At 32.7% G+C, this 24,732-nt stretch overlaps 1 protein-coding gene across 1 annotated transcript in view; it reads left to right on the forward strand.

Annotated features, from left to right (window-relative positions):
- The first annotated feature begins 398 nt into the window (after window positions 1-398).
- Window positions 399-24,732, forward strand: part of Dync2h1 (dynein cytoplasmic 2 heavy chain 1) — a 318,483-nt gene continuing 294,149 nt past the window's right edge. Inside the window, exons 1-15 of the mRNA XM_033764303.1 lie at window positions 399-799; window positions 4,222-4,392; window positions 5,027-5,162; window positions 6,878-6,996; window positions 8,314-8,458; window positions 9,354-9,586; window positions 12,256-12,390; window positions 12,496-12,609; window positions 12,735-12,846; window positions 13,134-13,258; window positions 14,000-14,175; window positions 16,508-16,703; window positions 19,834-19,929; window positions 23,101-23,253; window positions 23,824-23,922. Of these exons, the coding sequence (XP_033620194.1) occupies window positions 605-799; window positions 4,222-4,392; window positions 5,027-5,162; window positions 6,878-6,996; window positions 8,314-8,458; window positions 9,354-9,586; window positions 12,256-12,390; window positions 12,496-12,609; window positions 12,735-12,846; window positions 13,134-13,258; window positions 14,000-14,175; window positions 16,508-16,703; window positions 19,834-19,929; window positions 23,101-23,253; window positions 23,824-23,922 (2,205 nt within the window). The 5' untranslated portion in view covers window positions 399-604. The remainder of the gene's footprint in view (window positions 800-4,221; window positions 4,393-5,026; window positions 5,163-6,877; window positions 6,997-8,313; window positions 8,459-9,353; window positions 9,587-12,255; window positions 12,391-12,495; window positions 12,610-12,734; window positions 12,847-13,133; window positions 13,259-13,999; window positions 14,176-16,507; window positions 16,704-19,833; window positions 19,930-23,100; window positions 23,254-23,823; window positions 23,923-24,732) is intronic.

The raw sequence follows: 24,732 nt of genomic DNA on the forward strand, positions 1-24,732 counted from the left end.
TGAACTTTTTTTTACTGGCCTCTCTAAAAAGCGATTTTAAATAGTAATCTCTTAAAATCCTCATTATAGCCTTCTTGTGAGATTTTATTTCCGCATTTTACAGATGTGGAATCTTGGACACTGGCTTGCTAAGGGTGCGATGCAGGTGAGAGAGAGTGCTATATAATCCAAAAGAGCTTATAAAGACAGTTCTGCACTTGAAAACTGTATGTATCCCTTCTGATTGTGCATAATAAAAAAATCAGTAGGAAGAAAAAAAGACAAGCTTTTTTTCAGTCAATACAAACTTGTCCAAATCTTTTGCAATCGATGACCACGGAGCTCTGCTAAAGAGCTCCGAGGTAATCGATTCCTTTCTAAACTTTACGTGCGCGTGCGCAATACATCGACGTCCGCTACGTCCACCAGGGCGCCGTAAAGCTCTGTCGCCATAGCGACTGACCTTGGCAACCGAGAAGCTTGGAGAGCCCGCGGGCCTGCTGGGAGTTTGAGCAAAGCTGTGCTCTTAATCTTGGCTTCCCTGGCGACTGTTATCTTGTTCCTCTCCAGGTTTCCTATCCTCCCCCCTACCCCCCGCCCCCGCGTTCTTCCCCGCTTCAAAATCATGGCGGGCGGGACTGGAGACGTTCGGAAGCTCTTCATTTTCACTACTACCGAGAATTACTTCGGATTGGTGTCGGAAGCATGGGACCAGCCACTATTGTACAACTGTATTGAAATCAACAACTTCTTGGATGATGGGAACCAAATGCTGCTCAAGGTGCAGCGATCCGACGCCGGACTCTACTTTTCCAATACGGTACGGTTCCTTGCGTCCCTGCCTGACCTTAATCTCCCCAGGCCCGAATAGAAGGATGGCCCGCCCCTCTTCACCCGAACCCAAAGTACTTGATCCTTTTCAGGAGTCTTAAGATTGTCTCCGCTTGCCTTGTATTGCCCTTGCCACTTTAGCATGTTTCCAAGTTTGCATCCAGCCTGACTGGAGTTTCTTTATTCTCACATTTGAGTTTGGTAAGACAGTCTTTCAAAGTCGCCCAGGTTGACCTTGAATTCCTGTGCCCAAACTGTTCTCTATTCTGCCTCAGCCTACCGAGTGACAGATGTGCCACGGGTCCGATTCTTCTAATTTTTAAAAGAAGACTAGAGATGGTTTATAAACCAAAGCGAAAACATTTAACTTCTCTCTCTCCCCTTTATAACCTTGTCCTTTTGAAGCAAATTCTGCGTATCTTTTTTGGATTATGCATTGATTTTAATACTGCCTGAGAGAAAAATTAGTTAGGAATTCAAGTCTTCAGGAAATGATTTGATATATTCCAAAATAAAGTTTGAGTTAGATTTTTTTGTGCAACATGTGATTTGATTTTCCTTATGCTACTGCTCCCTCCACTGGCAGGATTGTTTTAAAATGTTACATTTTCCGTCAGGACTCATACAGTATATGTTAACTTGAAAGTAAACCATAGAATAAAATTGCCTAACACGTTAAAAAAATCTGATGAAATAGACAAAAATTAACAAATTACAGACATTTTCAACCTCTACCTCTTATATTCACTCATACCTTGAAGACTAGCAGAGTATTGGCACATTGTATTTTTGTTTGTTTGTTTGTTTTTGTTTTGTTTTGTTTTGTAGGATGGTTGAATCTTCACCCCATTCATTATGAATCTTTTCTTTTGGTTTAATTCAATTCTATTCATAAATATTTATTTTGAGCTCAATATAAATGCAAGACTGCCAGACCTGGTGGGTTTACAAAGACATAAAAGGATAGAATATCATAACTAGCATTTATTTTCACGTTGCACTCTTGTCATGGGTTGTTCTGAGCACTTTATGTGCATTAATGTGCTTAATATCCATAACACAGTGAGAGAAACTATTTGTACTGCAATTTTTGGCTAAGGAAAACAAGGCATACATGTTACATCCTAAGTGATACATATTCCACTTCTCTAATAGTATGATACAGAATAGGGTGCCCTGCTTCTTTCTAGTGCTTCACTCAAGTGCTTTAGGTTGACATGTACTCAACAAATTAGGTCACACTGTTGTAAATGCCACATAAAGTTCAGATAGAGTGCAGTGGGACTATAGGAAAAGTCAGCATGATTTAATGTTAGTCAACATATATTTATTAAGTACATACTATGGGTCTGAAACTGTCCTAGGTGCTAGGGATAAAGTCATGAACACAGTAGAGCTTGCATCTTGAAGGAGAAAAACAAAGATAGGCTAAACAAAAGTGGTAATGTAACATAATTTTTAGTATTAATAAATGATGTTAAGAAAAAATTATATATAGTTTTTGGTACCAGGGATCAAACGGGGGTCCTTGCGCTTGTGAGGCAGGTGGTGGCATCACTAAGCTAAATCCCCGGCCCCAAGAAGAAAATAATATTAACAGTAGTGATGGGGTTAGGGCAGGGAACTGCATTAACATAGGGAAGAGGGGTATGCCACTCTGGGTTAGTGATCTTTGGAGTGATATTTGGAGATGTATAATGAGCTATGGTCTGTGTATGTTAACAGGATTGAAAGCAAAAGAAACTGTCAGTACCTAACTCCTGATCTGGGCCTCAGCTTAGTTTCAAGGCAGGAAATAAATCCAGGGTGATTGCTGAAGTTTAAAGTATGAAGGGCAGTGTGGAATATTAGGTGAGAACAAGGCATGTGCTAACTGCATAGGTCCTTGGATATCATTTAGATTGAAATAGGAAGCTCCTGGTTATGTTAATGAAAACGATGTGATCTGTTTTATACTTTGGGATTGGCCATAGGAACTTTCCATAATGGGAAGTTAATACATTAGACTTTGCAGGCCTGAGGGTATGGTGGCAACTATAACTTTGTCATTGAGCTGTAAAAGCAGTCATGTAATAAACTATGTAATAAGTCATTTAAATGAATGAACATGGCTGTTTGAATAAAACTTTATGGACATTGATATTTGAATTTCATATAATTTTCATGTGTCATGAGAAATATTATCAACACAGAATAGAGTATCAGATCCTTCCCAGTGGCTAAAATTGTAATAATTAAAGTAGATGGATCTTGAGACCATTAAATTAGATGAAATCAGTCAATCACAGAAGGTTAAATATCACAGTTTCTCTAATATGAAAACACCAATATGTAAATAATTTAACGAGTGAATTAAAAGTGCTATGTTAAGAAAAAGAGAGGTAGACTCTACAGAGATGGAAAAGGGATCTGGGGAATGGGTGGGCAAGGGGAGTGAAAAATGACAAAGATGTGATATGTATATGTATCAAACCCTGAAGCTGAATGTAATCACTATGTATCACAGACATACTAATAAAAATTGAAATAGAATAAAAGAAAAATGACATGAAATTTATCTATGAAATATCAAATATGACAGAAACCTTGTTTGAATACTTGTTAGTTTATAGACGTATTGTAGAAGATGAAATCAGAAAAACCGAAATGTAATATATTAGGTAAAAATTTCTTTTTAGTAGTATATTTTTTGGCTAATGATCTAATTACCTTGACCTGACCTATTTTAAACAAGATTACTTTAGTGAATTCCAATTGAGTTTATCTAATTACAATTTTAAATAGTCTATGTGACAATTTAATAAAATTTTGATGTTCCAACTCTATAGAAAATTTTTTGGTTAAGGTAAAGGTAATTTTAGGAGATAGACAATTTAGGTTCATTTTGGTGTTTGGAACATACATAGGTTTTATGTATATATAATTTATATATATATAATTATACGTATAAATTATATATATATGTATATATAATTAAAAACATATATATAATTAAAAACATCTTTTTAAAATACCTTTTCCAGATGACAGGGTAACATCTTTGTTACAGACTTTCTTGGGGTAGTAGAGGAGTGCTGTACTCATCATTTTATATCTGAGATATCGCTCTTGATAGTATTACTGAGTCATATGAGTGGAATAGTTAGCAGTATTATTTGTCAACAATAAATAGTATTTTATGTTAAAAAATCATTTTTAAAAATAGCTTTATGTGATATAATCACATACGAGTGGGAATACGCTTTGGTATTCCTAAAGAGCAGAGATACATTAGCTTTACTATATATTTTTTTAAAATAAGTATATTTCCTCCCTAGGAAGTATTGTTACAGTGATACAACATTTTAGAGCCACATTTTTTAAGTATTAAATTTTATGAAAATAACATTAAAAAATCATTTATCACTTTAGATTGATTTTGGTGATACAAAAGATAAAGTGCTGGTGTTTTTCAAACTGCGACCTGAAGTAATTACCGATGAGAATCTACATAATAACATTCTTGTTTCATCAATGTTAGAGTCACCTATTAATTCCCTTTACCATGCAGTACGGCAAGTATTTGCACCAATGTTGTTAAAGGTGAGTAAGTAGATGGATATTTACTTATTTATATTGACTTAGTTATCTGAATAAATATTTACATAAGCGTATATATTATTTAATTTATTATTAATGTAATTAGTGCTTTAGTCAAATATCATTTGTTGCTGTTATTAGGTATTGAAACCAGGACCTTCACAGTGAGCTACAATCCTAACTCTTTTTGTTTTATTTTTTGAGACAGAATATCACTAAGTAATTAAATTACCCAGGCTGGTTTCTTCATGTGATCCTTCTGTTTCAGTTTCCCAGTAGCTGGGATGATGGGTCTGGGCTGGCACATCTAGATAATTTTTTTTTTATGGTTCTGCAGATTGAACCAGGCCCCCTACAACATTTCTCAAGTTTTAGTTTTAAAGTATGCTTTATTGACTCTTAGAGTAATTGGAGAAAAGTGTACAGTGCAATTCACATCAGTGCTTACATTGCTGTAGTGAATGATCTTTATACAGTTTTAACTGTTCAGAGGATTTTCATCCTCATGAAATGGAGGTTGTGGCAGGCTTTAAGCAAAGCAGGGGTACGTTGTCTTAGTTCTTTATCCAGTGTCTTTGAAATTCAGTTTGATTGGTAGTACTTTGATCAGTGGTTGCTCTTGTGTGTTTTTATTTAGGATCAGGAATGGAGCAAAAACTTTGATCCGAAACTTCAGAATCTTTTGAGTGAACTAGAAGCTGGGTTGGGTATAGTTCTCCGAAGATCAGATGCTAATTTATCAAAATTGAAATTTAAGGAAGATGACACTAGAGGTATATAACAATATATAATGTTTTATGTTCATGTATTACTTTTCAAAATAGCCTTATGATATAATCATTTGTAGCTTAAAGAAAGGATAAAATGATTATTTCATTAGTGTATTTTTAAAGTGAATATCTTTTTTCACAAAATTCTTTCCATATTTCTGGAACTTCTCTGAGCATAAGATTTTTTTGTTCAATTAAATATATTTACATAGACTCAGAGAAGAGGAAAATGTATTTTTTAAAATGTATAATTTCTAGAAATAAAAAGTATATTTGATTTTCATTATTCACAGTAGTTAGGTGCTGTAAAGTCACTATTAGTACTGAATTGTTGAATACTGAACCATTGCTTCCAGAGGAAACACAGATAAAGTTCCTTCAAACCTCTGTCCATATCATTTTGTCAACTGATATTAATTTACAACCTTGTTTTATGTGTGTGTATGTTTAAAGACTTTCATTAATATATATTATTGATTAATGTCTTCATGGCCATCTGCATTGCAATAGAAAGCTTTTATAAAATGGTATTTTCTTAGTTAAGGAACAACTCAGCTTTCTTATGCTTAGGAATACTAGGTATCTAGAAATAGTGAGATCCACAGAAAGTTTAAAAATGTAAAATATGTGGCACTAAATACACTAGAAAACAGACAGGAAATAAAGTAGAGTGTTAGTTACTTTGACCTCAGCTGGGAATGTACACATCAGGTGACTCAAATTTTTTGTGCTCTAATATAGAATATGTGAATAACAAGGACAAGGACAGACTAATTGTATACCTTGTAAAGATGATAGGCCATTACTTTTTATGTTAGAATGGATTTTCTGTAACTCATAGTTTTGTTATTATAGGGAAATTACTATTCATAGGAGCAGTAAATGTGAAATGTATGACATACAAATAATTATTTTAAAATGTTGGCTGTAGTTTCATATTTTGCTTGAAAAATGTACTAGATGCTGAAAGCTCATAGTCTCAATAAGAATAGTGAGTTTATTTCCGGCATCTTATTAGGCAAATAGAAATTATCCAGTTTATTGGAAAATTTATAAGAAAATTTAAAAATAAAGTAATTTGCTTATATTTAGAAATTAAATTAAAACATTGATGAAATTATAATTATTTCCATTTAGATAGAATTTAATAGCATAAGTGATATTGGAATTAGATTTAGGAAAACATGGTGTTAAGAAGCAAACTCAGACAAACAAGAAAGCAAAGTGACTGTCTAAATAGAAATGGGTTACAAAAGCACATGGGGATCATACTGAGTTACAAACTCAATGAATGTGATGTGCTGAAAAAACTGAAAACACAAAAACCTGGGTGTGATGGTGCACATCTAATCTCAGCACTCTGGAGGTTGAGGCAGGAGGATTGCCATGAGTTTGAGTTCAGCCTGGAGTACATAGTGAGTTCAAGGTTGGTCTGAACTATGTAGCAAACCCTGCTAAAAAAAAAAGAAAAGCAAGAAAAGAAAAGAAGCAGAAAACCAAGTGTGATGTGACCTATAAATTTAAGGCTGTTAGTGTTTTCAGTGAATTTAAGAGCTTACTCTTGATAACTTACTGTTGTAAAGGTATGTACCTTTTCAAGAGTATAAGAAATATTCATGTATGTTGACCTACCTAAAATTGTCAAATGAACCAAATCACTCTCTGAGTTTTTCATTTTCTACTCATAATTCTTCTTTTTAAAATTTTCACTTTTACAGGTATTCTTACACCAAGTGATGAGTTCCAGTTTTGGATAGAACAAGCTCATCGTGGAAACAAACAGATTGCTAAAGAAAGAGCCAGTTATTTTAAAGAATTATTTGAAACAATTGCAAGAGTATGTGATTTGTATACAGACTTCTTATAAAAGTACTGTAGGATTCAGCTTACAGTGTATTTTTAAAATTTTTAATTCATTAAAATTTTTGGTACATTTTAGGAATACAGTATATCATATTCATCATTGGGAATTTGTACTTGTACATGATTTATCTTGATTCTTGTTTTTTTTCCCATTCCTCTTTCCTTCCTTGAACCCCTCCATACTTCCCTATTTACAAAAGCTTTGTTTCCATTTTTGCTTTCTTTTCTCACCCCCCCATTCCCCTTTCTCTTTGAACCTTTTCTTCGTATTTCACAATGAAAAAAGAATTAACGAGTGGAATCTCATCTTATTAAAAAAGCTTCTGCACAGCAAGAAAAACCACCAACAGAGTGAAGAGACAACCTACAATATGGGAAAAAGCTTTACCAGCTGTTCCTCAGACAAAGGACTACTATCTAAACTATATAAAGAACTTAAAAAAATCAGACCCTCCAAATTTGTTTTTCTTACTTTAAAATTTATTTGATGACGTAGAACAAAATAAATACTTCGTCTGTAGCAAAGTTCACTTGGGATGTGTATTTAGAATTAGCAAAACTTAGATATCCAAAATATTTAAAAAATTATCTTTAAGGAGTATTTTTCTCAAAAACAAAATTACTTTTTGCAGATGCTTATAGAAAATAAAAACGTAATACTGCCAGAGTTTATGTGAGTAGAAAGAATGTAATCTGAAAGAATGTTCAGTTTACTCAAATTAGCACTTTGAAGTATGAAATCTTAAGTTTTATGCTTATTTCATTATTTTTTGATATATCTCCATAGAGATTAATTATTTTAAGTAAAATTATAGAAAGTCTTTTCAATTAAATATATAGTAATTTTCTACTCGTTTCTATTATTATTTCAATCAAATTTTAATAGTGTATTTAATTTTTTGAAACAGTGGTAAAATATAGAATAATAAGCCTTGTGCTGTGGTTGTATCCTTGTTAACCATAACATTATGCAACATAATAAATGAAAGGATGTGAACTACAGTGAGTAATGTGTATGTGGATTTAGGGACACTTCTACTGGAAAATAAGTAAATGAATCAGAATTTTAAGAAAATTAGGCCAAGGATATAAATAAATGAATACATTTCTAAATAGTAATACTTTTTTCCTCTAACTTTCATGAGATTTACAAAGAAGTAGTTATCTGATAGGAAAAGAAAAGAAAATAGTCAAATATTAGAGTTGTAGCAACTAAAAGTCTGGGACTATTTTAACTATATTACTCAAGGTACATATATCATTATGTTATAAATGAATGTTTTTATTTTAGGAGTTTTATAATTTGGACAGCCTATCCTTACTGGAAGTTGTTGACTTGGTGGAGACTACTCGGGATGTCGTAGATGATGTGTGGAGACAGACAGAACATGAGCATTATCCTGAGTCACGGATGCTACATCTCTTAGATATCATAGGTATTAGTAAAGACAAACTTGGAATTTTGGAACCCTGTCTTAATCTTTTTCCCCTTTGTTCTTTATATTCTTACTTAAAATTATCCTTAATATAATATTTGATTTATATAGATATTTGCATATGGTTGGTTAATTTAAGCCATATGTAAGATTTTTAAAATCATTAATAGAACTAAATTTATGTAGATTTTTAGGATATATATTTATATTTTATTTTTAAATGAACTGAAAAATTACTACAATATATTGGTTTACCTGCCAGTATTAAATTTCTGATCCTGAAAATACTCTTATAAAGTATACTAAGGGGACCTGGGATTTTGCTCAGTGGTGCCACCCCCTACCTCATAAGCATAAGGTCCTGAGTTTGATCCCCAGTACCAAAAAAAAAAAAATATATTTCCTAAAGAATATCAGTTAAGTACATAAAGATTATGTACAAAGATGTTTATTATAGCATGTTTGTAATATAAATGGAGACAAATGGCATTTGAGAATTATTTACATTACGCTACTGCCATATGGCGCTCTGTAGCCTTGAAAATATTGTATATATATTTTTACCCTTGGAAGATATACACAATATATTGAAAGATGCAAAGTGCAACTTTGTGTGTGAGAGTGTGTGTGTTTTTGTTTTAAAAATATGTTATTGACAGTGTTGTGTGAGGGCGTGCATATAGTATTTCAAACCATTTTTAGTTTTTTTTTTTTTTGGTACCAAGGATAGAACTCAAGGCCTTGTGCTTGTGTGGCAGGCAGCAGAACCACTGAGCTAAATCCCTGGCAAACCATTCTTAGTTTACTAATTTGTATTTTCATTTTGTTATCAGCATATATTTTTTATCTGTAAAAAGACAATTGCATTGAAATCTTTGGTTTTGTGTTTTATTAGGGGGATCATTTGGAAGGTTTGTTCAGAAGAAGCTGGGAACTTTGAACCTATGGGAAGATCCTTATTATCTTGTGAAAGAAGATCTGAAAGCTGGTATTTCAATTTGTGAACAGTGGGTGATAGTTTGTAATCATCTAACTGGTCAGGTGTGGAAGCGCTTTGTTCCTCATCCATGGAAAGGTGAAAAATATTTTCCTGAACCACTTGACAAACTTGGCAAACGCCTGGAAGAGGTATCAGTTTGATTATCTTTTGGCCCTTTTTTTTTGGTACTGGGTGTCGAACTCAGGTCCTTGTGCTTTTGAAGCAGGCACAAGTACCACTGAGCTAAATCCCCGGCCCTTCAGTTTGATTATCTGTGTCTTTGTTTCTAAGTGTGATGTAGATCTTCACTCATGTTTGTGAATATATTTCATAATTTGCTACCACTATGTATGAGATAGAAATAATTTATATTTTGGGAGACAGTGGGAGTTAACGTTCATGTGAAATAATTTGTGACATTCATCTAGCGTAGTGCTAGGTGCTTAGTGGGTACTGAGTACTATTTTCCTCTTCTTTTTCTTCAGTATGTGACTGGTAAACATGTTAGCTATGAAATTCTATTTTATTCTTTGTCGTAAAAATGATAATCTGTCCACTTATCCATTGATGGAAGCTCTGAGACATTCTCCTGGCTATTGAAACTGTTTTTGTCTGGATCTCTTTTTAATGAGTTATGAATTGAACTATTTGAAACATGTGCTTAATTTATGTAAGTTATTAATTTCAATATAGAGTTTACATGTTTAGTTTCAAGGGACAGGCAAATTGAGATTATTTGAAGATCGCACAGCTTGCTTTATCTCCCTCCCTGCCTTGGTTAGGTGAACCATAGTTGTTTGCTCTTTTTTTTTCTTTTTTTGCTTCATCCTTTTTTGTTATGAAATAGTTCATATATGGACAAAATAAAATCGTATGTGTCAGCACCCTGTTTAATTAATCTTTGTCTCATCTTTGTCTCCCTTGTAACTCTCTTTATTTTTATTTGTAGAATATTTTTAGCCTGAAAGCGTAGCCTCTATACCATTATCACATCAAGTAAAAATGATAATAATTTCTTACTATTATTTTATATCTAACCACTGTTTATCGTGATTTTCTAAGAAATTTATTAGGGTTTATTTTAATCAGTTAACAAACAAGGCCCCGTTACTGAGCATGTCTACTAGAAAATCTAGAAAATTTCCTAGTTGTGCTTTTTCATGCTGTATAGTACTTCCAATGTTTTAGAATTGTCATTTTATTTTCTTATGTATATTATTTCTCTTTTTTCATTTTTCTTATTAATGAATATATAATAGCTATAAAGCCCAATAAGATGTGATGTTTGGTCCGGAGATTTAACTCAGTGGTTTTGGCACCTGCCTCATAAGCACAAGAACCTGAATTCAACCCCTGGTACCAAAAAAAATAAATAAAATAAATAAAAAGATGTGATGGATTTTTTTATAAGAGCACTTTATAGGTGGTGTTATTTTGTTCTTATGTATTCCATTAGGAGGCATTTGTTTTCTCATTTTTAGTGACATTGTTTGAACTGTGAGTTCCAGTGCGTTCAGCCTGATCCATCTATTATAAGCAATTAACCTTTTCTTAATGATTTTAGCAGTCATGAATGGTTGTGATGATTTTCTAATTCTGTCGTTTGTTCTGCATTTATTAGTGATGACCTCTATATGCCTGAATTTGCTTCACCAAGTTTTTAGATGCCCTGAAATATAGTTTCCATAAGAATAACAGTATAGATGTTTACTTTTTTTATGTTTCTTTCTTTTTTTTTTTCAAACAGTGAACAGTAGGTTAGTGTCATAGTAAGTTGCATAGGAGCAATGAAATGTTTTTTGGTAATATCGTTATGAACTCTTTAATTTTTTTTATATCTTACATGCTTCAAGAACATTGTACTTACTATAGTATTTTCAAGTTGTTCTATCTTTGGGCAGTGATTTAGGAGGCTTTTTTCAAGGAGGCTTCTGTATTATTTTGATACAGTTCTGCTATTTCTTTGGCAACTTTCAGCCCCCCCACTCCCACTCAGCCTCTGTTGTACATTTTTTATACTATACCTGGGATCAGACATTTTTCTAAGGATCCTTGTTCTTTCAGTGGCAAGTTGGTTGAGAAAGCACTAACTTTTCCTTGGGTATTAATGCTTTTGGGCCTTAGTCATATGTAGATAGAATTATTGATTTTTTTTTTAGAAAGAAAAATACCGTGGGTTTATACTGATATTTCTAATTGAAATGGAATATCAACATTTGTTCTTAAACTTTTTGTTTATCTTTTGATTGTTAATGGCAAATTTCAATTTAAAATACAACAACACTTGTTTTTTGGCAAATTTCAATTTAAAATACAATATTTGTTTTTTGGCAGTTTGTAAATTATAAATAGTAGGGCCATTAACATATATTTCATTATTAGAGGTATACTTTAATGCAGACTAACAAAAGCCAGTTGTTGCTATATTTAGAGTAGACTAAAAATTTACTTAATTGAAGGTTCAACATAAAAACATCCAAATCTTACACACATTTTCACTGGATTTTGGTACTCTGATTAATGTTAGTATGATGATACTTTGATTTTTTTTTTTTTTTTTTTTTTTTTTTTTGGTACTGGGGATCAAACTCAGGACCTTGCACTTGTGAGGCAGGTAACACCACTAAGCTAAATCTCTAGATCTATACTTTGCTTATTGATGGGTGTTAATTCTCAAGATAATAGTTTCACCTTCATTCATTTAAGAGATTCTAGTTTAAAGACATTCTTGCCTAATATTTTTAGATTATAGGCCTATCTCTTTAGATTCTTAAAAAATTTAAATAAATTCTCTTTGTTTTAATATTTTGTGTTTTAGGTCTTGGCTATTAGGACAATTCACGAGAAACTTCTCTATTTCTTACCTGCTAGTGAAGAGAAAATCGTGTGCCTGTCTCGAGTATTTGAACCTTTTACTGGCCTGAATCCTGTGCAATATAATCCATATACTGAGGTTGAGTATATATTTTTATGCCTATATGATTTTTTGTTTGTGTTATTCTTTTTAAAGATAGATTTTTAAAGTATTGAAGTCTTACCATGTTGTTAATTTGTTCAGCCTTTATGGAAAGCTGCAGTGTCTCAATATGAAAAAATTATTTCACCTGCGGAAGAAAAAATAGCAGGAAAATTGAAAAATTATATCTCAGAAATTCAAGACAGTCCACAGCAGGTAAAACATTGAAATATCTCATTGTTAATATTTTCCTTAAGCTGTGTGTGTGTGTGTGTGTGTGTGTGTGTGTGCGCAAAGTCAATTGTGTGGGATGAACATATACTTATTTTATTTTATATTAGCTTCTTCAAGCATTTTTAAAATACAAAGAGCTGGTGAAGCGTCCAACTATATGCAAAGAATTGATGTTAGAAAGAGAAACTTTACTAGCAAGACTTGTGGACTCAGTTAAAGGTAAAAACTTAGTAGAGATTAGTGTTTGTTTGAGAAAGTATTTTTTGTAGATTAGTTGTTTTGTTGCATATCATTTAAGATTAAGACAATATATTCTGACATTTTTATACTGAAGATAAATTTCTGTCATGAATGCCTTTTTTGATATAGATTATTTTCTTTCTGTGATTTGGTTGAGGATAAGGACTCACTTTTATATACAACATTTGACATAATGTTTGGTACATGGAAGGCATTTAGGACATTCTTGCTAATTATATAATAATTTTTATGATTTAAATTCATAGATTTTCGATTAGATTTTGAGAATCGATATCGCGGAATTCCTGGTGATGCGTCTGGTCCACTTTCTGGCAAAAATCTTTCAGAAGTTGTCAATAATATTGTTTGGGTTCGTCAGTTGGAATTGAAGGTATTTGTTTTAATAAAAGTTGAAGAATACTAGTAGTTCCACTAAAAGTATAATGGAAATATTTGATTTTTATCTTAGCATATCCATCTAATTTTCCTGAGGAATGCAGAAGTCTATAAAATGGGTAGAGAAAATTTTAATGGCTCTATTCATTGCTTATATGGAGATACTTTTCAAATCATTTGTTATTCCAGTTGCATTTTTTCCAGGAAAGTGCCTTAAAAATTATGCAAGAGGAACACATTGTTTATACTGCATTTACAAAAACGTAATTGCAAAATCTGGGTAGTTGCAAAGTTTATTTGCAAATATATTTGTGTAACTAAATATAAACTTTATATAACTGAATTCAATTTTAGCTTGAAAGAAAGTTAAAGGTAAGGTAGAAAGTAATTATGGCATTGTCTAAGATAGTAATAGCAATTTACAGTTTAAAAGGCTTTTATTTTAATATTAAAGTTTACCTAAGACTTCTATCGATCTTCTTGTGAGTGGTGACTTTGTTTTCTCTTATCTTACTCTTAAAATCATGACTTGTCTTGCTTCTCTTGTATTTTGCTATTCTGGTGTGTGTAATTCAGAAGCAGAGATTAATATTTTGTTCTCTCAAATATCTTATTCTTATTTTCTTTCAAATATCTGTTCTATTTAAAGATGAAATGGAAAATAATTTCTGAATTATTTCATGCTAATTTTGTTCAAATTTATATAGTGTGTATCTTTTTTATTTGACTTCTTAAGGTAGATGATACTATCAAGATTGCAGAGGCTCTTTTGTCTGACCTGTCAGGATTTCGAACTTTCCATCGAAGTGCTGAAGATCTCTTAGACCAATTTAAACTGTATGAACAGGAACAATTTGATGATTGGTCCAGGGATATTCAGTCAGGTTTGTCTGATTCCAGATCAGGTTTGTGGTAAGTAGAAATATACTAAACTGTAAAATACAAAACCATATGTTAGTAATCCTAATTTATGATATAATTAATCTTTCTTCTTTCTCCAAACTTGCTGCTCCTCCTTTATTTTTTGTTAGCTGATCTTTAATTTTGAAGTCATTAAAGTTGGAAACTTTTATGACATGGTTAAGTTGACTGCCAGCCTCCTCTTTACTTCTAATGTCTATTACCCAGAATTACTTCTTGTTTGGGAATTAGGCTTTTCTTGCTCTGTGGTTCTTTGTTAGAGGTGTTTGTATGTTTTACTGTTGTTTTACATTTATATTTTACAAACACATATTCTTTACACTAAATTGTATTAAACTCCTTGAAATAGGAAGTATTTTTTATAGTGCCTGACACAGTAAGCTTTTGGTAAATATTAAGTGTTACTGACTGTACTAATTGGTTAACTTATTGTAGTGGGAATTTAAAATTAATAGTTTTTGAAAAAAAACTACATTTTCTCTGTACCTCAGGTGGACTTGTCCCAACGTTATTTCTGTCTGTAGCTTTAGAAACTTACCATGTCTTTTCTTTTTCCTTCTGGTGCTAAGATCAGATCCAGGGCTCTAAATATGTCCCTTTATTTTTCTTGTAAGAGAAAAGATCTTGCTATGTTGCCCAGGTTGGCCTTGAAGTTACAATCTTCCTACCTCAGCCTTTACAGTAGTTTTAGGATCAGAGGCATTCACCATCATGGCCAATCATGTTTTTGAAAGTAACTTTGTCTATAATGTAAAGTTCTGTTTATTTCCCCGTACCACTACAAAGGATAATTAGGTCAAAAGTGGTACTTATTAAAGTGAACAGATACTTTTATTTTTTCTTTTCTAGAATTCTGGCTCTGGAGGAAGAATTGAAGAACCAAAGGGTTCTAGGATATATTGATTATAACTTTGTGACAGTTATGTATTTCCTGCCTACTTTGGGCCTAAAACATGAGAGGTGCTCCAGCACTCCTACCTCCCACCTCCACAATTATTTCTTCACTCAACTAATTTTGCAATATTTGTACACTTTATAGCTGTTACTCCAGGAGTGATCACTATATATGGTAACATGCCAAGGAGCTGAAATCTATTGTAAAGAAACCTGTTTAACTTTGTTCAACTGCTTCCCAGTTTTCAAAGAAACCACCTTCCTCCTGCTTTTTTATTTTGGTATAAAACCCATTATTGTCCCATAAAACTATCAGTATGTTTTTAGCACAGTTTTTGAAATACGGGTATACACAAATTAATTTTGAAGGACACTTCTGAATAAAGACAAAAAGAGTCATTGTTATGGTTTTCTGATAGACTGTGTGTGGATATAGCAAAATCTGGTCTAAATCATTACTTAAAAGTGTTTTGAAAGTATCTATTTTGTACTATGCTTTGTTTATGTGGTGTTAAATAGGTTGAATAGATTTTTTTTTTGGTACTGGGGATCAAACTCGGGTCCTTGTGCTTGTGAGTCAGGCTCTGGAACCACTGAGCTAAATCCCCAGCCCAATAAATAGATTTGTTTTTGCTTCTTAGTAGGTTACTTTTTAAAACCTACACATTTACTTAATTTATCAAAGTGATTTAAAAGAATAAATATTATATAAAATTAATTCTAAAAGGAAGGTGATAAAAGCATAATACTTATACATAATTTAGCTCACCATTTTCATAATCCATGCTTATTAGTGTGTCTCAAAATAATATTTGCTATTAATATCTTCACCAGAAACATAATGAAAGGATAATCATTACGTAGTGAAACAAATGTAGAAGAATGAAACATTTGAACTTCTATTACCATTACCATTTAGATTTTTATGAATCATTGATTTTTTAGTGAAAATATAAAAAAATCTGAGGTAATCTGGGTGTGGTGGTGCACGCCTGTAATCCCAGACGTAGCTCAGGTAGGAGGATTGCTGAGAGTTCTAGGTTAGCCTGGGCTATTTAGTGAGACCCTGTCTCAAAAAGCCAAAAAAAAAAAAAACAAACAAAAAACAAAAACCTGAGGTATCTTTAGAAAATGAATCTAGATCTTTTCTTTATTCTTTATGATGGATATACTTTGAGGCTTAGTTGACTTTTCTGACTTTAAAAACGCTTGGTTACAGTATTAATGTGATGATATATTTTGGATATCATGGTGTGTTTCCAAAATCTTGATAATGAGGTAATGTGAAAAAAATATGAATTAAAAACTGAAAATAAAATAATATTTTAATATTAGATTTACAGAAAAGTGAAAAAAATTGTATTTTTCATCGTTCAAAAGAGTGAGACCAGGAAAAAAAAAATTATTCTTTTTTTTTTTTTTTTTTTAGTATTGAGGCTAGTAGTCGAATTATGGAATTGGATCCTAATGATGGATCACTAAAAGTACATTATTCAGATCGATTGGTGGTCCTCCTAAGAGAAGTTCGTCAGCTTTCAGCCCTTGGCTTTGTTATTCCTGCCAAAATACAGCAAGTTGCAAACATTGCACAGAAATTCTGCAAGCAAGCAATTATTCTTAAACAAGTATGAAATTATATTTTTCAAAATATGACTATTTTGAATTAATTACATTAAACTACAATATATTAAGGGCTTTGTTTTCTACTTTTTTCTTTTAAAGGCTGATAGCATTGTTTACCTGTGAAATTATGGTTTGTTAAGTGACTGTATAACAAAATATACTTTGTAAACTATGTATGAGTTTATTAATTTAATATTCTTGGCTTTTGTTCTACAAATGTGGAAAAGTAGAATTTAAAAAAAAAACTTTTTTCTTTCATGTTACTGAAATTTCAAAGGACTTTCTTTTTTTTTTTGACACCAGGGATAGAACTCTTGTCCTTGCTCTTGCAAGATAGGCCACTGAACCGCTGAGCTAAATCCCAGGCCCTTCAAAGGACTTTCTAATTAAAGAGTCAACTGTCTGCCTTTCGGGCAAATTCTTAGAGAATTTCCAAGCTAGTGGATTGGTCTTTGTTTGTAGTCCTTTCCTTGGTCTGCTTATTGACATGGTGCCCTAGTATCATTTCTCTGCTTGAAACTCTTAACACCTCATTATCTATCACTTTAGTGTGCCATATAAAACCCACCTTAATCATGTAACCGTAATTCTTTGGCCTTCACTGCCTATACTTTCCCCTCATATTGTATCCTATATATATTAGCTTTGTGTCACTATAACAAATACCTGACATAATCAACTTATATAGAGAAAGTTTCACGGTTTGAAAGTTCCTGTCCATGATTGATTGTCTCTCTTGTATTTGGCCCTGTGGAAAGGTAGCATATCATTGTGGGAGCATGTGGTGGTGCATAACAACTCACCTCATGGCTGGGAAGCAAAAAAAAAAGAATAAACAGGGGTTGAAGGGTTCCATAATTCTGTTCAAGGGCATACCTCTAATGACCTAAAGACCTCTTACCAGGCTCCACCTTTTAAAGGTTCTACTACTTTCAAGTAGTTCCTTTCTAGAGATCAAGCTTTTAACACATCAAGTTTTTATTGTGGGACATTTAACATCTAAAGTACAGCACTATGCTTTGGTAATATGAACCTTGGCTTTTCTCTGAGTATGTCTCCATGCAGTAGTATCTTTTCTTTCTGTTTGGAAAACTCAGTGTTATTGTTTCCTTTCTCTGTTGTGTGTTCTTTTAGTTGATTGTTCCATATTGTGTGCAGTATCAAAATCATTTTATTTGTTTATTTTTTATTTATTTTGTTTGCTTTTGTACTGAGGATCAAACTCAGGACCTTGCACTTGGCAGGCAGATGGCAGCATCACTGAACTACATCCCCAGCTGCAAAAATCATTTTAAAGTTTATGTTGTATTCTTTTTAGTTTCACTACTGGGTCTTGAATCCAGGACCTCATATGTGCTAGGCAAGGGCTCTACCATTCAGCTACATCCCCAACCATAGATTTTTTTCTGACTTTTCTCTCACTTGGTCATTAGATGTGGGAAGGCAGGAATAGTATCTTGTGTATTTGGCTTCTCATTCTTTCATTCAACAAAAATTCATTGAGTACCTGCTTTACTAGATATTGTGTAGTGAGGATTTAAAAATAAAAATATAGCTTTCTGACTTTGGTACAGGATTTCTTACCTTTCACTTTTGATAGTTTGGATCAGTTTCCCTGCCGGGGGAATGTCCTCTGCAATAGACTGTTTTGTGTGTGTGTGTGTGTGTGTGTCCCAGTACATGGGATCAAACTCTGGACCTTATCCTTACGAGGCAGGCTGTGGCACCACTGAGCTAAATCCCTGGCCCTATCCTTTGCAATATAGAATGCCTGGTCTGTACTTAGTATATTCCAGTAGCATCTGCCTAGTTCTGATGATAAAAAATATCTGTAGAAAGGACATTACCAAATGTCCCCTAAGGTATAAATCAGCTATAGTTGAGAATCACTGGTCTAGAGGGAAAGAACAAACTTATTATTTAACACTCATTAAATACCAGGCTTTGTGGTAGATGTTTTATTTATGTTAATATATTCACTCCTTATCGCTATTTTATTTCCCATAGTTTAATTTACCTATGGACAAATGCAGTTTGAAAATTTTAAATAGAGAATAAATAAGCAATTTGTGATTTTAAAATTGCACATCATTCTGAATAGTATGGTGGAAGCTCATACTGCTCCACTTCTTCCTGTTTGAGATGTATTTCATCCCTTTAATCTGTGCTGTGAATGCTGCCAGCCTGTAGTAAACATCTTCATTATCAGATCTGATTACTTTCATAGTACTCCAGTGCTGTTGTTCAAATAACTTTTAAATTATTTAATAATGGTCCCAAAGCACAAAAATAGTGATGCTGTTAATTCAGATATGCCATAGAATAGCTGTAAAATGGTTCCTTTAAGAGGGAAATTTCTTAACAAGAAAAGAACACAATTGTGTGCTGAGGCTGATATATATGTGGAAAGCTCTTTTTTTTTCTTTTCTTTTTTTTTTTTTTTTTTTGTAGGGCTCTTACTGAGAGTTAGGGGATTTTAGATTTTATTCTCAAGTGTATTGGGAAGTCATATGTTTCGAGTAGGCTAGATATATGCCATAGTTGGAAGCAGGGATACTAATTAGCCATGTGTGTCACTCTTCTTGCCAAGAGATGGGGGTGTGTGGACTGGAGTAAGATTGATGGGAGGTGTAAAGTGGTTGAATTCAAGATATATTTTGGAAGTATAGGTAATAGGTTTTTGCTGATGTGAAATGTGAGAGAAGAGTTAAAGAGAAATAGTTTTTGGTTCAGAAAATAGACAAATCATTCTGACATACAGAAAAAGGAAGGAGTAGGTTTTAAGAGATGTAGGAGTTAAGAATTCATATTTATAGAAGTTAGCATGCTTTATTTGTTTCTTTCATATGGGGCTGTGAATTTGATTCCAAGGACTAGGTTTTATTATCTTTGTCTAATTATTCTCCAAATATGACTTGGCAAATTTTAGGAATTCAGGATATATATGTTCGTTGTAGTCACTAATTGATGAATAAATCCTATATTTGAGATGGACCATTATTTTCTTTTTAATCTTAGAATTGAGAAAAGTTAACTACCATTCAAACAATTAAAAATGAAGAAAAATTAAAACTTAAAAACAGAATGTGTTATTTATTATCAGTTATTGCTAACTGGGCTTTTACCTTTTAGGTGGCACATTTTTACAATTCTATTGATCAACAAATGATTCAAAGTCAGAGGCCAATGATGTTACAGTCTGCTTTAGCATTTGAACAAATAATTAAGGTAAAGAGCTTTTTATATTTTATAACTAGATTTTACACATGAAATAATTTTTTAAAAATATTGTATATGTATAAATATGTATATTTATTAGTGTCCCTTAATTTTACAAAATATTGGATCTCTAAGTGATATTTTCATATACACATGTAGTATTTTTTTTTTTTTTTTTGGTACCGGGTATCAAACTTGGGTCCTTGTGTTTTCGAGGCAGGCGGCAGGACTGCTGAGCTAAATCCCCAGCCCATATATGTAGTATTTTTATCATAGTTATCTTCCCTTACCCTCCTTTACATGCCTTCTTCAAATCTCTATTCTCTACCTCTTGTCCAATAATAAATAGTCTCTTGTGAAGTGATTCTTATATCTTGGTTTTCCAGTAACCCTTCACCTTAGAATAACCATTGAGCTAGACTTTCTTTTGCTCTGTAATGATTTCTTTCACTCTTAACAAGTAGTAATTTTCTCTAGCTAGAGATATAAACGATTTTAGTATTTCACATATTTTGGTATTTATTTTGATTAATTGCATTAATATGGATAGTATATCATTTACATACCATTATATTTATTTTTTCTTGATATTTGAGGTCCTTATGTACAAGGTTCATTAGTGCTTTTCTACCATCTTCTGGTTTTGTTATCTAAGGCATATTTTCTTTTTGTCTCTTATTATTTAAATGTCTCTACATATGAAATTAGGAAAACCCATCGTAATGTTTAAACTCTGTTTTACTGTGGGACCACTAGCTTTTTGAAATTTCTGTCTTTAGTCTTCATAGACATGAAAAAATAACAAGAGGAGTATACCCTTTTATTTTTTTATTTGAAATTGGACAACGAGTTGTTTCAAGGTCCTCATGACCACTTCCACATTTTGTTATTCACTAGGAAGAGTCACAGAACTCAGTGTGTAGTTATATCCATAAGAACTGCAATTTAGTCATACTTATAATAATAATTTATTAAAGTGAATAGATATAGAACAAAATTAGGAAAGGAAAAGATGTATGGGGTTAAGTCTGAAGAAACCAGGCTACAAGCTTCCATGAATCCTCCTCACACAGGGCTTGTGTAACAGTCTCAGCAGTACATTGTAATACTTGTGAAATGCTGTATTATAGGGAAGGTCATTAGAGACTCAACACTCAATTTTATGTTGGAGGATAGGCACATAGGTATTTTCGATCTACTGTCTACCCAAATTATTGAATTTGAGATGGAAATCAAGTGTTTAAACACAAACCACATATTTAGATACAGTAAGCCATTCCCTCCACCCAGAGTAGTCTTCTAGATATATGCATGGTTCTTTTGCTCACCTTATGTCATTTATGTTCTCAAATATTACCTCTTCCTCAAGGCCTACTGGGACCACTCTTGGGAAAATGGACGTTTTTGTTGCAATCTCTTTATTGTTTCACTTTTCTTCAAAGTACTTACCACTACCTAACCTTGTATTATGTATCTATGTGCCTACTGTCTCTCTTACTGAAATGATAGCTCTAAAACAGTGCCGAGCAGGAAAGATACACTCGATAGATGTTTACTGAATTAATAAAAGAATCAATATATAGAAATAATTACAGGTTAGAGTTGTAGACAAAGGATATAGTCAATGCAATGTCTTTTTTTTTTTTTTTTTCCTTTTCTGTTATTGGTGATTGAACTCTGGTCCTTGCACTTACAAGGCAGGCAGCGGCATTAGTGAGCTAAATCCCCAGCCAAATGCAATGTCTTTTGACATTGAAGATAAAGGAAAAAAAGAAGAGTTTATGTAAAAAGATAAAGTGGATACCTGGTATGAGTCAGGAGTTTAAAGGGATGTTGTTTTTTTTTTTTTAATTTTTGTGACACCAGCACCTCAAAAACTCTTGGAACATAGTAGGTGTTTATAAAAAAAGTAATTGTATTGATTCTTCTTTCTACTAATATGCACGAGAGTATATTTTATTTGGTGGAGAATATCCACCTTGTTATATATATTTATTTTGTCTGGAAAATTTCCTTTCTTTTTCACCAGTTCCAAAATAAATTATAACTGATTGTTAAGGCACTTTTAGGGTGGCTCCCTTGAAATCTTTCCAACATTGAAATAATTCCAACTTTGGATTCATTTTAGTATTGGCACTTGTTGATTACCTTTTCTAATTCAAGTTGTGACTTTCCTAATTTTTGGTATCATGAATGATTTTCAAATATATCCCTGTCATTTTAGACATTATACTGTGATACTTTGGACAATATTTAATCTTCATATTTTAGAAAACAGTCATTCTTCTGAGGTATAGAATGTTGGCTGGGTGGATGTGTGTGTTCAGTTTTCATTTGGACTATGCAAGTACCATCCTGATGGATGTTGAACACCACTTTTCACTGGTGAACTGCAGATTAGTGGAGTTCAGTGCCTTTTTCTTCTTCACTGATACCTTTCTATGAAAGAGACTCATCAACCTGTGCCTGACTGCCTTCAAAAAGGGGTATAAGCTCAGCTCAGAATTGGGCCTCACTGATTCTAGGGAAGGTAGAGCAGAGGATTGATTTGCCCTGTTAAGAGGGATGGAATCTTATCTCTCTGTTCAGCCCTACTAACAATACTTGGTAGGGCATTTGGAGCTCACCCTGCTTTTCTAAGTGGAAGATAGAAGATCAGCTTTCTCCTTGTCCTACCAAAACTATAGAGAGAGGCAGCTTTTCCATTGGTATTTGGCTATAATACGGTGGGATTGCTAAGATTGTTTTTCCTTGTTAGGCTGCTCTTTTCCTAGTCCTTTGGTTGAGGGATAAGGCTTTTTCTAGAGCATTTTTTATCTGTGCCTCTCAATAGTTCCATATTGGAGCCTTCTCCAATATCCTATCCTTGATATATGTTAGACAGTAAGGAAACCTAGCTATGTTATTCCTCAATTCCAGAGGTTTCTAGACTGTCTGACCTTTTCATTATGTTTCAGACTTCTATGCTTGTTTGTTGCATTATGCTAAAGATTTTTCAGTGGTAAGAGGGAGGAACTGGAAGAAATAGAGCTAATCCGCCTTGACCAGACTGTCTTATCATTATAAAATGGAAAATTATTATATGCTTTTTTATTGTAAATTAGTGTTGGGTTGATAAATCAAACTTATAATTGAATCTTTTGGAAAAAAGAAGTGTGTCTAAATACTAATGTCTTTTAGAATTCAAAAGCAGGAAGTGGAGGAAAGTCACAAATTACTTGGGATAATCCTAAAGAACTGGAAGGCTATATCCAAAAACTTCAAAATGCTGCTGAACAACTTGCTACTGAAAATAGAAAACTGCGAAAATGGCACACTACATTTTGTGAAAAGGTATGGTTTGCTTATAAAATTGAATAGGATATTAATAGTGTTATTAAAAAGTAATTAAGTTGTAATTTAAAAGAAAAGTTATTTTAAAATAATTTGAAACTTAAAATTGCAGAAATAGTATAGAACTCATATTTACCCTTTATAAAGCTTCCCATGATATTAACAAGTTATGAAACCATAGCATAAGTGTCAAAACTAGAAAATAGATTGTAAAATCCCTTTTCTTTTTTGGGATGTAATCCAGTTTCTTTTTTTGTATTTAGTTGTTAAGTCTCTGTAATCTTTTACTCTTCAGTTTTTCTTTGTTGTTCATGACCGTGGCTCTTTTAAAATTTACTGGTCAGTTATTTTGTGGACTTTCACTTTGGGCTTCTATGATATTTTCTTATGCAGTAATGGCAGAAATACCACAAAAGTGATGTTTTTTGCCTTCTAGGTACACCAGGCAGATTGTGGTATTTCTTAAAGCTTGAGTTATACTCGGATCATTTAGTTAACATGCTATCTGTCAGTTTTCTCTAATGAAAATTACTATTTTTCCAGCAATACATTAAGACTAATTTTTAATAGGTGGTCATTCTTATGAATATTGATCTGCTTCGACAACAACAGCGTTGGAAAGATGGATTACAAGAATTGAGAGCTGGCTTAGCAAGTGTAGAAGCACAGGTGGAGTATATTTTCTGTGTGTCTGTATTTTGAAATATAATCTTTTCAGAACATGAATGTATGAATTGACGAGAAATACATTTATCTTTAAATCTTTGCTAATAAATTCCTAGTAACTTTAGAATTCCTTGACAGAATTATATACAACAAAAACTTAACAATAAATTCATATTAAAAATGTAAAAAAAACTTTCTTTTTGTTTATGGATGCCAGATTTCCCTATTTAGAGCTTGTAGTGTTTCTGACTTGGTATTTAAGTATCTGTTGTTTGTTAATTCTTTTTAATTGTGTTATCTATAGAACACAAAGTTAAATTTAGGAAGAAGACTAGTAGTAGAAATAACTCTTTGTGAAAATTGTTTCCTTTTATTGGAGAAGGTGGTAAAATTTTTATTCACGTTTATTCACAAGACATGATGTACCTCAAGGTGGTAGCAAATAGCCTGCTATGTAATAGGTGGTAATAGAGTCATAGTTGAGTATTGTTAGCTCTTACTTTTATTTTTTAGTTTTTTAAAACCCTAAGACAAAAACAAAAATACTAGTTGTATAGAAGTGAAAAAGTATATAAATTATCCTGGACATTTGTTTTTGTTACTTTTTTGTCATTTGGACATTGTATCCATCACCGACAATTCTTAGGAGGAAAAGTTTATTTTGACTCACAGGTCGTACAGGTTTTACTCTGTAGTCTGCTGCCTCCAAGACAAGGTGGCATGGCAGCAAGGCATAGCAGAGGAGAAACTGCTCATGTCATGGCACACAGCAAGTAGAGAGGATCAAGGGAGCAGGAAGGATATATTATATAT

Source organism: Fukomys damarensis, unplaced genomic scaffold (assembly GCF_012274545.1).
Source record: "Fukomys damarensis isolate Sample0158 unplaced genomic scaffold, DMR_v1.0_HiC HiC_scaffold_16, whole genome shotgun sequence".
NCBI lineage: Eukaryota > Metazoa > Chordata > Mammalia > Rodentia > Bathyergidae > Fukomys > Fukomys damarensis.